This window comes from Coloeus monedula (genome assembly GCF_965178545.1).
Source record: "Coloeus monedula genome assembly, chromosome: 2".
NCBI classification, from domain to species: domain Eukaryota; kingdom Metazoa; phylum Chordata; class Aves; order Passeriformes; family Corvidae; genus Coloeus; species Coloeus monedula.
Genome location: NC_138782.1, coordinates 119,886,411 through 119,903,170, shown reverse-complemented (window position 1 = coordinate 119,903,170; position 16,760 = coordinate 119,886,411). Strand labels below are relative to the sequence as shown.

The following is a 16,760-nucleotide window of genomic DNA, read 5'->3' as shown; positions in this document are numbered from 1 at the left end:
TCAGCAAACTCCAAACCCAAAGAATTGCTGCACTTCTGACCCTCCTGGAACTGCTATGGCCACACAAGAGGGTGAGGTGATTCATGGCTCTTTAGCAGCCAGGTCCTTTCAGAACCAGTCTGTGACTCCTGAAGTTTTCGTATCACTTTGTACAAAGAAGTCAAGCCATGACTAAGAGTTCTTCCAGCACCTTCCAGCGTGACAGTGACTCAGCACTTACTGTCTCAACAGCTTGGATTTCACAGGATTACATGGAAATTTCCTCCTTTTCCATCTCAACCTGAAACTCGGCACTGTGTCCCCTTAACATTTCAGCATTCCTGGTGAACGGAATGACTTTCGACCTGCAACTGCTCCACTGGGCAGAGGCAGTGGGAGCCGACAGTTTGAAATGTTTCAGCAGCATGATTCTGTTTTATTGAAGTTTTACACAAATATCTGCCCACGTCCCTCTGCCAAAGGCAGGTTCTTGGCCGAACATGCCCTGAGGGAAATTCAGGAACGTGGGAGATGGTCCCTGCAAACTCTCCTCCCCTTCCCTATGGGTAAACCAGCAAGGACAGGGATCCCCCCATCCAGCTAGCCACAAATACTCCATGGAACTCCAGTAAATTCCTGCTGTGCTCCTGTAGCCATTTTCTGTTAGAGCAGCACTGATTTTTACCAACTGGAAACGTGTTCCCTTTGTTTTCTTCTGTAAGAAGCTGCAAACACAAACCCACCTTCCTTCCCTTCCTTTCTTTCCCCGCCTCAGGCTCCTTCCCTCTGGAATAAATCCACCCCCAGCACTCGCCCATGATTTGTTTTCCTCAGGTATCTGCACATTTATCTCTCTCCAGCCTAAGCAGGACTAATCTGCTCATGGCCCCAGCTCCCCTGACCTCATTTCCAGCCGCCCGCGCCGCCCTCCCCATCCCCGGCGCTCCCAACAGCGCCGGGTTCCCGCTGAGCCCGGGGAGCCGAGCGGAGCAGAGGTGGCTCCGTGCAGGGGTGGGAGCCGAGCCCCCGGCTGTGCCCCCCGAGCCGTGGCGGTGCCCGCGGGAGGGGACGGGGTCACTTACGGCACTGCCGGCCTCGGCGGCCAAGCGCGCGGCGTAGCGGGCGATGAGCCGGTGCTCCTCGTCCAGCCGGCCCGGGCTGTCCAGGACACTGCAAGGACCAAAGCAGAGTCAGGCCAGGCCCCCAGGGCTGTGTCAGGGCACAGAGACAGCGAGGGCAGAGAGAGGAGCCCCACTGGAAATCATCCCCTTTAATAATTCCCTTTTCCGTTCCCCCCACAGTGGGGACCTCGCCCCAGACTTTCCTCCAAGCAGATTTTTCTCCAGGATTCACAGATTCCAGTTGGGATGTAGGAAAATAATTTGGTTTAGGCCCACATTTAATTTGTTTCTGAAGCACTTGAGTGCAAACTCTGTTGGTTACTCCAGGTCAACAGGGGCCACCAGAAGGATGGAGGAAGAAAGCTTTGGGAATGCAGGATGGTCCAAGCCAGGATGATTTCCATGGGGAAGAGTGGGGGGGACCCTGCTGGCCTGGGAAGAACCCTCTGTCACTCAACAACGTGGGTTTAATGCCAGTGGCACTTTGTAAGTCAGCCTGACTTACACCCACCTCCCCTCACCCAGGACAGGCTGCTCATTTGAGATTGGTCCTTCATGCTCCAGCTCCAGAGGGTGACACAGCTCCAGCTGCCTCAGGTGGCCAGGCTGGACGGGGTGGGAGCCCCCTGGGACAGTGGAAGGTGTCCCTGAGACAGTGGAAGGTGTCCCTGCCCTTGGCAGGGGTGGGTGTGAGGAGCTGGTCCCACAGCAGCCCAGGATTCCCACACAGGCTGCAGCTGCCTTGGAGACGTTGCTGAAATAGGTGTTAAAAACCATCTCAAATCATCATCAGCAACGGTGACAGAACCCCGAGGTGACAGAGAGGGACAGGGAGGTTTGAGAGAGGAAAAGCAGTGACAGCAGAGGGGACAGATCCCAGGGGGGAAGGGACAGGCAGCACCGGGGTCTCGCTCAGGGCTGACATCCCCCTGTTAATCACTGACACCGTTAATCCAGCCAGGCAGCACAGGCAGGGCTGGATTCCCTTTGTACCTTTAAACACACTGGGGGCCAAAGGAGGATTTTTGGGTTGTGCTGATTGAAACCATCAGTGCTGAGATGTGGTCCCAGCTGGGTTTGGTGCCACAGCCCTGCCACAAGGAACGAGGAAGGAAATGACAACTGGAGGAGCCACTTTTAAAGCCAACAGCCAGCTGCTGGGTTTGGGAGTTGCTGGCTGTGCCCCTGGTGGGCAGAGATCCCTCATCCCATCTCCCTTGTGAAGGGAACCTCTGGATCACGTATAGAAACCAAACTGGGATTTAATGAAAACAACAATGTGGGAATGAGGAATGTGCTTCCCGAGGCCACAGAGCCTTCCCAGCGCCACTCCCGAGGCTCCAGGTGGGATCCATGGGCAGCCCAGGGGTGCTCCAGGGGAATTCAGCATCACCACAGAGAGCAGCAAACCAAACCAGACACATTCCTGGTGCACCACAAAAGCAATTCCCAGCCCACATTCCCACCTCAGGAGACAATCTGCATTTCCTCAAGCTTAACTTCAAGGGTTTGTATTTTCTTTATTCATGCAACCAATCTATACTGAATGTGATGGTTATTTAAAAATGCAGATTTAATCTCTTTTCAGTAACACCAAATTTAACAACTCAAACTCTTCCAGCCCCTGGAGTTGGCCAGGTGATGTCTGGGGTGGAACAGACCCAGAGTCAGCACAGAGGGGGCTGGGATGACCATAAATTGCACTGTGAGGCCTCTGCTTGGCTGGATTAAATCCTGGAGACATCCAAGTGCACAGAGAAAGGAAGGAGCTGGGGAAAGGTGAGTGAAACCAGGGGGAAAACAGACCTGAGACAGACCAGGCTCGGGGAGCTGCACAGACACCTTCACCCTGATTTATTGTCCCACAGTTCTTTGTTGAAGAACAACAACATTCCCCATCCCACATCCTGAACCCGAGGTTGCTTCCCTGCAGATTTGCTCTGCAACTGTGGCTGCACAAATCTTCCCCTGCTTTTCTAAGAGATCTCTCTGTCCCTTCCACCCTTTCTGTTATCTGGTGTCTCCCAATTCCTCTCCCTGAAACTCTCCTGAAACTGCCGTCTCTTCTCATTACAGTGAGCTACAAAATAGTTATTGACAATTTCTGGTTTTCTTGAAAACAACCTGTAATTAAGAAAGGATAATCCTTTTGGTGTTTGCTTTTAGAAATATTTTACAGGTGACAAGGAAGAGGAGTTCAAGCCAATCTCCTGGCCAGGGTTCTCCAAGTCCTGTCCTAGCCTGGCCTTGGGCACTGCCAGGGATCCAGGGGCAGCCCCAGCTGCTCTGGGCACCCTGTGCCAGGGCCTGCCCACCCTCCCAGGGAACAATTCCTAATTCCCAATGTCCCATCCAGCCCTGCCCTCTGGCACTGGGAAGCCATTCCCTGTGTCCTGTCCCTCCGTGCCCTTGTCCCCAGTCCCTCTCCAGCTTTCCTGGAGCCCCTTCAGGCCCTGCAAGGGGCTCTGAGCTCTCCCTGGATCCTTCTCTTCCCCAGGTGAGCACCCCCAGCTGTCAAGAGCAGGAAAGGGCGTAAAGGGGAAGAATAAACCCGGAGCTCGGATGGGAGCAGGATACCCGGGAGAGAGTCCAGAGGGTTCCACAGCAGCAGAAGCTTGGAGAAGGCTTACACAGAATTCCCTGTCTTAAAAACGCCCTTCCAGGTGATCTGGCCCCTTTGGACAATGTTGTGCTCCTTGCACAGTCAGTCCCTGAGCTCTCCCACTCATCCCCTGGAGCTGCAGGTCATGGCTGGCACGGGGGTGGCACAGAGAATGGAATCAGGGAATTGTGGAATGGTTTGGCCTGGAAGGGACTTTAAAGCCCATCCAGTCCCCCCCCCGCCGTGGGCAGGGACACCTTCCACCATCCCAGGGTGCTCCAGGTCAGCCTTGATGCAAAAGTCTGACCAGGGGAGGGTTCAACACCTGCTCTGGGGCCACCTGGGTCAGCCACAGAGGGGACAGACCCAAATCCACTGGAGCCACAGCGAGGAGTCAGGGAGGGACAGGGATTTTAGGGGTTCGTGGGAAAGGGCTGAGCACAGGCTCTGCCCTCCTGGCAGCAGCACTAGGACAGTGTGAGGAGCCAGAGAAGGAAATTAAATTGGCTTGGGATGGGCCTGACACAGCAGTAACGAGGTGTCTGTGCCAGGACAGGTCCCTGAGCCAGCTCAGCAGTGACAGGACACGAGAGAGTGACACACGGCTCGGGCAGGGCAGCGTGACAGAGGAAACTCGGCCCCATCTGATCCTGGCTGGAGGCTCCCATGGAATCACATCCTGCACAAGCGGGCAGGGTGGAGACACAGCCCAGACTCTCCTGCCCTGCTGCCAAACCCCGACAGAAATCCCAGCTGGGACAATCCAAGTGTCAGCAGGACAGGCGAGAGAGAGGCTGATGCATCCTGTAATGGCTTCCCATTAGGCAGGGCTGGATGGGCTATTGGGAAGGAATTGTTCCTGGCTGGGAGGGTGGGCAGGCCCTGGCACAGGGTGCCCAGAGCAGCTGTGGCTGCCCCTGGATCCCTGGCAGTGCCCAAGGCCAGGCTGGACATTGGGGCTTGGAGCAGCCTGGGACAGTGGGAGGTGTCCCTGCCCATGGCAGGGGTGGCACTGGATGGGCTTTGAGGTCCCTTCCCACCCAAACCATTCAGGGATTCTCTAAGTGGATGGGATAGATTAGGATAGGATAGGATAGGATAGGATAGGATAGGATAGGATAGGATAGGATAGGATAGGACAGGACAGGACAGGATGGGACGGGATGGGATAGGATAGGATATCGGATAGGATGGGATAGGACAAGACAGGATAGGACAGACTCTTCCAGGGACAGAGGCCACCAGCAGCCACTGGCGATGCCCCCAGCTGCCAAACAGACCCTGCAGTGTGAGATTCTGGGGGGTCAGGGGTGAAGACCCAGAGAAGTGACAGAGGAGCACAGATGTCCCCAGCCTCTTGTGCTGCCTTGGAAGACACTCCTGTACCTGAAGAAATGAGGATTTAAGAGATCCCCTTCCCTTTGGAACTCCCAGGAACCGCTGCTGCTCACAGCACCACGTGACTTCCTTAAATTTAAAGGCCTGAAAAACTCAGGAACCTTGGCTGCAGTGGATGTTCTGTGGCTGCTGTGAGCTGTGGGGTGTCCCAGGAACGCCTGCCCGTGGCACTCGGAGCTCTGGGCTGGTGACAAGGTGGGGATCAGTCACAGGCTGGACTCCGTGACCTTGGGGGCCTTTCCCAACGCGGGGATTCTGGGATTCTGGGACACACACAGCAGCTCAACGTGTCGTATTCTCTTCGAGGTGCTCGGTACACAGCTTGAAGAGAGACTCCTCTGCATCTCCAAATGCAGGGATTGCAGTAATGGAGTGAAGGTGAGAGTCTGAAATTCCCTGGGCTTTAGAGTCTTGTGGAAAACGTTTTGGGCTCTCAGCTGCTGCAGGTGAGAGCAGTGATTCACCGCTGGCCTCTCCCAGGAGATGCCCTTCATCCACGCAGCAGCGGGTACGAATTTCTGCGTGACAGAGTGATCAAACAGGGCTCCAAAAATACTGCCAGAGGGTGAAGGCACGGACAGAGTGAGCCCCACAGAGCCCTCAGGTCCTGACCCCGCCTCTCCCTCCCAGCACAGCCCTGGCTCTGCACAGGCACCACTTAATTGGGCCCTGGAGTGGAACTGGAGCCCCCGGCTGTGTCCTGGGATGGAACGGGAGCACTGCTCTGGGGGCTCCGGGCGGAAATTCCCCTGCACAGACAGAGCCATGAAATATAAATGTGCACAAAGAGCAACCCCGAGATAAAAGGAATTGATTCTTCAAAGCATTACTGCTGTTTTTTGGGAAGGGCAGAGCCAGAAATGGCTGCGTGGGGCAGGTCACGGTGGAGGGGCTGGAAGAGCTGGATCCAGGAACAGAGACAGGGCCAGGATGGGGCTGGGGCTGCGTTTGGGGTGGGGAGGGAAAGGCAGGGAGGAGAAAGAAGAACAGGGATGAGTTACAGGACAGAGCTGGGCATGAGCTGCCTGGGAAAGAAATTCAGGGGGAAAGTTTCCTACTGGTGAAAGATGAGATTCCGGGATGGCCAGGGAGAGAAAAGTTAATGGATTAACCCACTTGGAATGATAAACAGGGTTTGTGTGAGGGGTTCCCTGACAGGGCGAGTGCCCGGGGTGGCACAGAGATTTCGGGGCACACCGACGCCCTTCCCTCCCTCTGCCCACGGTGCGAGGGGCACTCGGTGTCCCCGGCGCGGGGGAGGTGTGTCCCCACAGCCCGGGGTGTCCCCGGAGCCCGGCTGTCGGCACTGACCGTGCCCCGCTCCGCAGGTGCCTCACAAAGGTGGCAATCAGGGCGTGCTCGTCGCGGGCGGGGTCGGGGCTGCTGCGCTGGCACCTGGGGCGGGAGGGAGAGCAAACAAAAACAACATAAATACGGGCAGGGATGAGCGACGGACACGGAGCCAACGGGGACGAAGCAAAAGCAGCAGGAGGGACGGGGGAAAAATGTAAATGGGTTTCCATGAGTTACAGGGAGAGGAGACTTCTGCTGTGCGGGGGCAAACACAGTGAGAGGGACACTGGGGGACATCCAGCACTGGCACAGCTGCCCAGGGAGGTCTGGAGTCCGCAAACCTGGAGGTGTCCCAGGAAGGCCTGGACGTGGCACTCAGTGCCCTGGGCTGGGGATGGGGCACAGTTTGGGCTGGATGACCTTGGAGGATTTTTCCAACCCCAGGGATTCTGGAATTCTGTAAATGTTCAACGAGGGCAGCTGTGGAGCCTCTTGGAATTCCCAGTAGGATCCATGGTCTTTAAGGAAGAGACTCCTGAGCATGGTTGCAGCCAGCACGGCTGGGCACAGGAAAATCCAACCCCAGCAGCATTCCCTGTTCTCAGAATCCCAGAATCCAGAACCATTTAGGATGGAAAAGCCCTCCCAGCCCATCGAATCCCAGCTGTGCCCCATCCCCACCTTGCCCCAGCCCAGAGCTCTGAGTGCCACCTCCAGGAATTCCTGGGACACCTCCAGGGATGGGCACTCCAAACCTCCCTGGGCAGCCCCTGCCAAGGCCTGACAGTTCTTTCTGTGAACAACCCAAACAAACAGCCCCAAAGCCCAAACCACAACCAAAGCAGGAGGGAAGTGATGACATCTGACAAACGAGGGGTTGGTCACCAGTCCTGCCTCTGCCACGGACCCAGCATTTGATGGATGTTTTTGTTTGGTTTGAGGACTCATGAAAATAAAGCTGCTGCAGTTTGGAGAATTTCTATGAACAGAGATCGATTGCAAGAAATATTTGTCAGAACTAATATAGAACCAGAGCTAAATAAGTAATAAATAACTGTTTTTCTGTGTTATCCTCTTGGCAGGTGCTGCTCTCTGCAGCAGGATCTCAGGGAACGGAGCAAAACCCCAGGAAAAATGCAGCAAAATGGTTCTTTTTTTAGCCCAGGCACTGCACACAAAGGCACATCCTTCCCTTCTCCAGCAAAGGGAGACACGGCCGCTCTGCCCCGCTGGACTCCCGGAGCCGGGGGGTGGTTCCAGCAGGGTCTGTCCCCCAGGGAATGGGGCACGGGCAGAGGGGGCCTCTCCCCGGGGAGATGAAGGTCCTGAGCAGCGTGGGATCAAAGCATCACCCGGGCAGCGGCTCCTGGGCAGGTGCCACCATCCTCGTAGCACAATCCCATGGTCATTCCTGCCGGGTATTCCAGCCGCTCCTTCCCTCCCTCGCCTGCAGTCAGTTCCTTCCCCCCACACGCCCAGGAAGTTTTCCCTCCAGGAGCTTCTACGAACAGGGCGTTTGTTGCTCTCCCCGGGAAGAGAAGCCCCGCTTTCTCACACACTAACACTTTTCTCCTCAGCTGCGTGCAGGGACAGCCGGGGGCAGAGCCAGACCTTGTGACAGAGAGGTAAAAAGGAATTACCCAGGTGGAGCCCCCCGGGGAAGGAGCAGCCTGTGGAACGAGGGGTTTGTGCTGGGGAGACTGAACACTCGCCTCCACCCCGAGGAATCTTTAGGCAAATGCTGAAAAGCTCCATTTTTGGTGTGTTTGGAGCTGTGGCCACAACAGATTCCCAGGCCTTTCCCATTCTAACCCACTCCAAGGGCTCATTAAAAGCCCGTCAGAAATGAAGGGCAACAGCTGCAGCAACGAGCAGCGTTCCTGGGCTTGGGAAGGGAAATCAGAGCTACACGGAATTAACGTGAGGCTGGACACCGTTCCCAGCCCGGATCTGCTCTCCCCTTCCTGTTTCTCGATGCCTGGGGGTACCCAGCCCCCTCCAGAGCATCCCTCAGCTGCCTCCAAAAATATCAGCGAATTATAGAACAGTCTGGGTCACGAGGGACCTTCAAAACCACCCCCATCCCCCTGCCATGGGCAGGGACACCTCCCACTGTCCCAGGCTGCTCCCAGCCCCAATGTCCAGCCTGGCTTTGGGCACTGCCAGGGATCCAGGGGCAGCCCCAGCCGCTCTGGGCACCCTGTGCCAGGAATTCCTCCCCAATATCCCATCCAGCCCTGGCAGTGGAAGCCATTCCCTGTGTCCTGTCCCTCCAGGCGTTGTCCCCAGTCCCTCTCCAGCTCTCCTGGAGCCCCTTTGGGCCCTGCAAGGGGCTCTCAGGCCCACGTTTCCATGTTCCTGCGATCGGCAGTTCAGTGAAAGCCCTGAGCTGTGTCCCTGTGCTGGCACCTTCCCAGCTGGAGGAGCCGCTCCGTTTGGGGACAGACAGGATGTCCCCTCGGGCAGAGCTGCGTGGCAGTGCCAGCCGCGGCTCACACAAAGCTGGGTGGGTTCTGCTGGCAGCACCTTCAGCTCCCGTTTCCAAGGAGCCGGCTCTGAGTGCACCCAGCTCCCTGGGAAAGCCGAGGGGGCCGAGGCCGGGTTTAATCCCCCCGGCACTCCGTCCCCGGCGTAGCCCGCAGTGTGCGCAGAGCAATTAGTGCTCATTAGCACCTCGGCGGGCAGCCGGGGATGGGGAGAGGGGACAGCCCTGCCGGAAGGGCAGGAAAAGCAATCCCGGACCTGCGGCTTCAGCGAGGGTTCCACGCTGGCCTCGGCCAGGGTGGGGAACAGTTCCGTGTGTCCCGGAGCTGCCCCGGCACCGCGCCCTGCAGCATTCCCTGGCACCTTCCCGAGGAGCGGCGGCACCGCGGTGACACCTCGGTGACACCTCGTTGGAACCGGGGCGGCTGCGGGTCCGGCCCGCAGGTACGGAATTACCTGTACCGGGCACCGGGAGCGCTGAGCCGGGAGCGGGCTGGGCTGGGATCACCGGGGCTGGGCTAGGATCACCCGGGATCGGCTGGGATCACCGGGGCTGGGCTGGGATCACCCGGGATCGCCTGGGATCACCTGGGATCACCGGGGCTGGGCTGGGATCACCTGGGATCGGCTGGGATCACCGGGGCTGGGCTGGGATTAACTTGGCTGGGGATCACCAGGGATCACCTGGGCTGGGATCACCGGGGCTGGGCTGGGCTGGGCATTGCCACCTCCCTGCCTCTCCCCATCACATCCCAAGGGTGACTCCTCCCCTTCCCTCTCCTCACCTCATCCAGGGATCCCTTCAGGCCCTGGGAAGGGTCTGATTTGGAGGCTGCCCTCCGGAGAATCCCAGTCCCCCCGAGTGTCACTGTTCCCCGTGTCAGACACGAACTGAGCAGCGCTGAGCTGGGAACCGATCCCGTGGGATCCCACCTGACACGTGCTCCCTCTGCTAGGAAAATATTGATGTTTTCCTTCCCTGCCTGCGATTTTCCCACTGGTGCTGTGCCCACACAGCAGCAGACTCGCCCGGGCCTCGCAGCGCAATGAAAACACCATCTGGGCCCGTGGCAGCGCCGAGCCGCTCCCCGGGGAATCGCTGCTTCCCTCCCTCCTTCCCGAGGCCGCCCACCGAGGCAGAGCCGTCCCCTGGCACGGTCTGCTCCCTGTGTTCCCCGCAGGTTTTACTCCCTGCCCTCAGGGAATGATTGTTTATTCCGTGCTCGGGAAGCTGGAGGCTCCCACCCCTCGGGCCTTGGGCAGGTCCTTCACCCCCCCACAGAGCCCAGGGAACAGCAGCGTCACCCCCCGACCCCACAGTGCCACCCCAAAACCTTCCTTTGTCTTAATAACTAAAGTAGAGTAATGGAATTCCAGAATGGTTTGGGTGGGAAGGGACCTCAGAGCCCACCCAGTGCCACCCCTGCCATGGCAGGGACACCTCCCACTGTCCCAGGCTGCTCCCAGCCCCAATGTCCAGCCTGGCCTTGGGCACTGCCAGGGATCCAGGGGCAGCCCCAGCTGCTCTGGGCACCCTGTGCCAGGGCCTGCCCACCCTCCCAGGGAACAATTCCTGCCCAATATCCCATCCAGCCCTGCCCTCTGGCACTGGGAAGCCATTCCCTGTGTCCTGTCCCTCCGTGCCTTGTCCCCAGTCCCTCTCCAGCTCTCCTGGAGCCCCTTCAGGCCCTGCAAGGGGCTCTGAGCTCTCCCTGGATCCTTCTCTTCTCCAGGTGAGCACCCCCAGCTCTCCCAGCCTGGCTGCAGAGGCTGAGATGGTCCCAAGGTCAGGTCCCCAGCTCCTCCCCCAGGCGAGCCACTGCTGTAAGTGAATTCCTCATTAAACCCTGGTTTTTGAGGGGTAATTCCCACACTTTCCATATCCCAACAGCCACCAAACACAAATCCAGGTTATACCAGAGCAATTCAAGAGAGAGCAGGAAATAATGGCAACCACGGTCCCCTGAGGGGAGAGGGAAGAGATGTGAGGTGGGAAGAGAGAATCAAGGTGGGAGAGTCTTCCCTAAGCTCTGGGACTCTCCTGGTGCTGCTCCCTGGCTCAGCTTTGGGTCTGGGTGCTCAGCCTGGGGCTGGAACAGGCACCCACACGTCTGGGAACGGGGATTGGGAGCTTCACTGGCTCCTGCCCCGAAGTTCACCCACTGAGACTTGGCTCTGCTCCTGTACAAGCAGCTCAAAAAATTAGAGGTATTTAAATGGCGCTTTTGGTGTCCTAAATTAATTCCTGTTCTGAAAATCTACCAGGAAAGCCAAACATGAGACAATTTATTTTAAATCCTGTAATTTACACCAAGAAATCCCTGTAAATTTCTCTTCTGCTGGCTCACACCTTGGGGAATCCTTACAGGCTGCACCGTGCTGCTCTGGCTCCTGGGGAGGGGAAAGCTTTGGGAAGAGCTGCCCAGATGGAGCCCAGAGGGGTCCCTGCTTCTGCCGTGCTGCTTTCCCCCCTGAGGGATGCAAAGAGAAGCTGAGGTCACCTAGGACATCACCCCGCTCTGCATGACACGAGGACAGGATTCACCGAGTGATTCAGGAGTAATTTGGGAGGCAAGGCCGTGCCTGCTCGGCTCCCACAGCATCAGCTGAGGGTTCAGGCACAGGGATCACCACATTCCTCGAGATCCCACAGGACTGGGCTGGAGAAGCCCCCTGAGAGCACCGAGTGCCACCTTTGACCCATCAGCCCCTGTCAGGCAGCCCGGGCAGGGACTCCACACCTCCCTGGGCAGCCCCTTCCACGGCCTCCATCCCGGGAGGGGTCCAGGGAAGGCCTGGACGTGGCACTTGGTGCTCTGGGCTGGGGACAAGGTGGGCATTGGCCACAGCTGGGACTCGATGATCCTGGAGGGCTCTTCCAGCCTCAGGGATCCCGGGATCCTGCAAATGAGTTGGATCCCTTCAGTGGCAGCATTTGGGATCAACTGCAGCAGCAGCAGGGAAAGGGAAAACCCGAGGAGAAGGGCAAGGAGCTGGGCTGAGCTGTGTGAGGGCAGAGTGGGATGGGGCAGGAGGTGTCCCCAGAGCACCCTGGGCATGCAGCAGAGTGACCTGGTCCCCCAGCAGTGACCACGTCCCCCAGCAGTGACCTGGTCCCCCAGCAGTGACCTGGTCCCCCAGCAGTGACCACGTCCCCCAGCAGTGACCGTGTCCCCCAGCAGTGACCTTGCCGTGGCTCTGTCTCTCCTGTCCCCCAGCCGTGCCCCGAGGCTGCTGCAGGGACAGTCTGAGCACGTCCACATCCCAACCCCAAGATTCCCTCTGTATTTATCCACACGTTTTCCCCCTGATCCTGAATTTCTGCCCTGTGGAGAGCGGTGTGTGAACGTCCCCGAGCGTTCCCCCTGCAGCTGCTTTTGGGCCCTTTTTCCCCCCTCAGCCCCAGGTTAGGGATGAACACCCGCAGGCACCCAGAGCTCAATTTAAATAACAATAAACGAACCACTCTTTTTTGTTTGAAGTCTTGGGACGCCCCACGGAGGCCCCGAGGACCCTCCCTGCTCCTGGCTGTGTCCCTCTGTCACCTGGGAGAGCTGGGACCTCCCCTATCTCCAGACAAAGAGATTTTTATCCCTTTTCCAAACTAAAGCCAATTTTGGTGCTGGGTAGGTCTGTCCGGGGCGTTATGGGATGCAGGATGACTCACGGCACAAACACGGCCACACCTCTGCACAACCCAGCCAGGGCCTCCTGCACCCAAAAACTCTCCCCCAAAACCCTTTTGGGGCTAAAATTATGGCTAAACAGGAGCTGGGATCTCCAGAGGTCCCAGAGGTCGAGGAAGCTGAATAGAAGAAGAGGAACGTGCTCTGCCTGTGTCTAAGGAAAACGGCAGTGCCAGGAGTGCCAGCCCCTCTCGGGTGGCACTGGGGCCTGGACACACGGATGGGGGCAAGGGAACAAAGGGGAGAGGCACACTGGGAGCTGTCAGCAGATAAACGGAGCTGCCCAGCAAATAAAACCTACTGTGGGGACAGAACTGACCCCAAGGGACAGCACCGGCGGCGCTGGTGTGGGAATCCCTGCTCCGAGCTGAGGGCAGAGCAAAGTCCTGCGGGTTCCGATGAAAAAAGCCGGGAGCTGCCCAGCTGTGCCCACATCTGGGCAAGGACAGACCTGCGGGGGGTCAGTGGTGCTGGACACGGCAGAGCTACACGGGGACCAACAAAACAAAGGCAGGACTGGGAGGAGCAGAGAATCAGGGACCTCGGGAGCACGAGACTGAAAATAATCCCAGTCAGGGTTAATGGAAATGAAATGTCTGCAAAAAGGCAGCTTTGGGACATTGTCCAGCCAGGTGACATCACGTCCCTTCAACTCCAGCTCTTGAGCTACACATAATTGGGATTTTAGGCTGCAAGAACACGTTTCACCCCAGCCAACACAACGTGCCCGGTTTCCAGGCTGCTCAGCAATCAGGAGAAGGAATGCAGGGTTTTGTTTTGCCAGAGGCAGCACTCGGTGACAGCTTTTATGGGCTTGGTGCCGAACAGGAACTCTGGTTAGAGACCCTTCCCAGCCCCAGGGAACTGAACCCACACTGCTGGAGGCTGCCCCAGGCACAGGGGAGGAAAGAGGCCCTGCTGGGCTGTCCCAGAGGGGCCACGGGGATCAGCTGTGCTCTGTCACCCCAAACAGGACACTTGTCCCTGGGACTGAGCGGGGACATTGCTGCAGCTGAGGGGGACTCGGCTCTGCTGTCGATGCAGGGTGGTTGGGATGGGGTCAGCCCCAAACCTTTATGGGGCCCACAAGGACAACAGAGACTACAGACCTTTCTAGGGAAAACCGTGGGATGATCCATGGACTTACAGGCTGGGTTGGGTTGGATGGGACCCTAAAGCCCATCCAGTGCCACCCCTGCCATGGGCAGGGACACCTCCCACTGTCCCAGGCTGCTCCCAGCCCCAGTGTCCAGCCTGGCCTTGGGCACTGCCAGGGATCCAGGGGCAGCCCCAGCTGCTCTGGGCACCCTGTGCCAGGGCCTGCCCACCCTCCCAGGGAGCAATTCCTTCCCAATATCCTAACCATGGAAAGCCATTCCCTGTGTCCTGTCCCTCCATGCCTTGTCCCCAGTCCCTCTGCAGCTCTTCTGGAGCCCCTTCAGGCCCTGCAAGGGGCTCTGAGCTCTCCCTGGACCCTCTGAACAGAACAAACACACCAGGTTAATTCTCTCCTGGAGGTAAAAGCTGCTCCGTGAGCACGGACTGAGCACGGCTGCCGAGGGAACAAACAAAGTCTGGGGGTGCTCAGGGGGAAGGACTCGTCATTAACCTGACTGGGGCCAGGCTGTGCCTGGAACAGAGTTACTGAAAGAGGAGCAGAGCACAGTGACCACGACAGGAGGGAAAAGATCCATTCCTGAAGGGATTCAAAATTAATCAACTGAACCAAATGACATTGAATGGGCTTGGCCTGGTCCTGCAGAGGAGACAGAATCATCTCCTTTGTTCAGAAGGGCTCCTTGTAAAGATCAGGGAAATGCTGGGGTTTGCTGCAGTTGGGTCACCACAACCCCCTGGAGCACTCCAGGCTGGGATAGAGGGGCTGGAAAGCTGGAAAAGGCCCTGGGGGCACTGGGAAAGGGGCTCAGCCTGGAGCAAAGGAGGCTCAGGGGGGACCTTGTGGCTCTGCACAAGTCCCTGACAGGAGGGGGCAGCCGGGGGGGTCGGGCTCTGCTGCCAGGGAACAGGGACAGGAGGAGAGGGAACGGCCTCAGGCTGGGCCAGGGCAGGCTCAGGGTGGACAGCAGCAGGAATTTCTGCATGGAAAGGGTGCTCAGGCCTTGGCAGGGGCTGCCCAGGGAGGTTTGGAGTGCCCATCCCTGGAGGTGTCCCAGGAAGGGCTGGAGGTGGCACTCAGAGCTCTGGGCTGGGGACAAGGTGGGGACCGGGCACAGGTTGGACTCGATGGGCTGCGAGGGCTTTTCCAGCCCCAGTGATCCCAGATTCTGGGATCACAGCCACCAAACCCCAGCAGGGCTGCACTGGAATATCCCCTCTGCCAACACTCAGAGCTCGCCCCTGCTCCACCTGCCCCCTGCTCTGAGCCTCTCCCGGCGAATGTGCCAGAGAATCCATCGGCCTTCGGGAGGGGAAGCCTCCCCTGTGCAGGGTGGACGATGCGAGGAGTGGGATGTCTCCCCCCAGCTGGGGTGGCTGGGGCTGCACTGCTGCTCCCAACTCGGCTCCTGCAGGGAAACCCTTCCCTGAGCCCATTCTGCCTGCAGCGCTCTGGGGTGGGCAGGGTGCTCCTGCCTCGTGCGGAGCGCAGCCGCCGCAGCTCGGAGCCCCTCTGGATGTTCTCCCCCTGGAAGCTGAGAGTGGGGAGGCTGGAAATGATGGAGGCTCCTACGAGACTCTCAACAGGAACACTGAGAAGGGCTCCTTTGCTTTGCTCGTTGTTTGCTTTTTAGGTCACAAGAAAAAGTGAATTCAGGCATTAAAATCCTGTTCTTTCAGCTCAGGCTTGTTCCTCCAAAAAAGCAGTTGTCAAATGGAGGTTATTTCCATGTTTTTAACAGCAGGGAATCACACAAAGGGGTTTCTGTGCTGCCCTGCTGGTGAATGGCTGTGTTCAGCGTGTCCCAGGAGCAGCTGGGACTGCCCTGTCCTGGGGCTCCTGGGGCAAGGAACGGGTGAAACCACCCAGAAATGGGAATCCCAGACTGCTCTGGGTGGGAAGGGACCCTAAAGCCCATCCAGTGCCACCCCTGCCATGGGCAGGGACACCTCCCACTGTCCCAGGCTGCTCCCAGCCCCAATGTCCAGCCTGGCCTTGGGCACTGCCAGGGATCCAGGGGCAGCCCCAGCTGCTCTGGGCACCCTGTGCCAGGGCCTGCCCACCCTCCCAGGGAACAATTCCTGCCCAATATCCCATCCAGCCCTGCCCTCTGGCACTGGGAAGCCATTCCCTGTGTCCTGTCCCTCCGTGCCTTGTCCCCAGTCCCTCTCCAGCTCTCCTGGAGCCCCTTCAGGCCCTGCAAGGGGCTCTGAGCTCTCCCTGGATCCTTCTCTTCTCCAGGTGAGCACCCCCAGCTCTCCCAGCCTGGCTCCAGAGCTGAGGGGCAGAATCCCCCTCCCTGCTGGTCTCAGCCTTTCTCCCCAGGCCAGCCTGGGCTGAGCTCTGCCCACTCCAGCCCATGCCCAGGGCTCTCCGAGCTGTGCAGGGATCAGTTCTGTGCTACCTCCACCTGCCCAGGCCCTCTCCAGCCCCACATCCCCAGGGAACCCCCTGCACCTCCCAGCAGTGCCTGCTGCACTTGGCCCACTGCAGGAGCAGTTCCCTTTCCCAAGCAACTCCCTTGGAGGTGTCCATTTCCCAACCTTCTGAAAGCGCCCTCGGACAAACTGATCCAGATTTGCGCCGTATTTCAGGGAAAGAAAGGAAATCCCCTTGGATGATTGTCCTGGTGGGAACTGGAGTCTCACAGCATGAAGGAGGAACATCTGGTGGAGGTACGAACAATCAAAATGCTCTTCAGAATGGAATGGATTCAGGCAGGACTTGGCCTTTGGCTCCCACTGTAAATCACAGAAATCCAAGAGATTTCTGGGAACCTCTGCTGTGCTTTTGCCCTTGCAGTGTTTTCAGCACTGAGGCCACTCAGGGATGGGTTGAGCCCAACCCTTCCAGCCCTCACGGTGAATTCTGTGTCCCCACACAGGCAAAACCACAACTTCTCACATCTTCATCCATCATTTCTTATGGTACGTAAAATATATGATAACTGTAGGAACAAATCTGGCTTTCGAGCAGAAGCCAGGGGAGAAGTGGCCACTTTGAGCAGCTCCAGACAGTGAAGTGCAGCTCCCAAGCCCCCCCTGCTCTACGGAGCGGCCCCTCCAGCTGCAATTCCAGCT

General features: G+C 58.2%; 1 protein-coding gene across 7 annotated transcripts in view; it reads right to left on the bottom strand.

The window, feature by feature from the left end:
- DTNB (dystrobrevin beta) overlaps positions 1–16,760 on the bottom strand; it is a 129,767-nt gene that overhangs the window by 64,577 nt on the left and 48,430 nt on the right. For 5 of the 7 annotated variants that reach the window (XM_082303294.1, XM_082303296.1, XM_082303295.1 and 2 more), the window contains 2 exons: positions 6,412–6,495; positions 1,062–1,149 (listed from right to left, as the gene is read on the bottom strand). In XM_082303294.1, the coding sequence (XP_082159420.1) occupies positions 1,062–1,149; positions 6,412–6,495 (172 nt within the window). The remainder of the gene's footprint in view (positions 1–1,061; positions 1,150–6,411; positions 6,496–16,760) is intronic. The other 2 variants (XM_082303297.1, XM_082303298.1) reach the window with 1 other exon arrangement.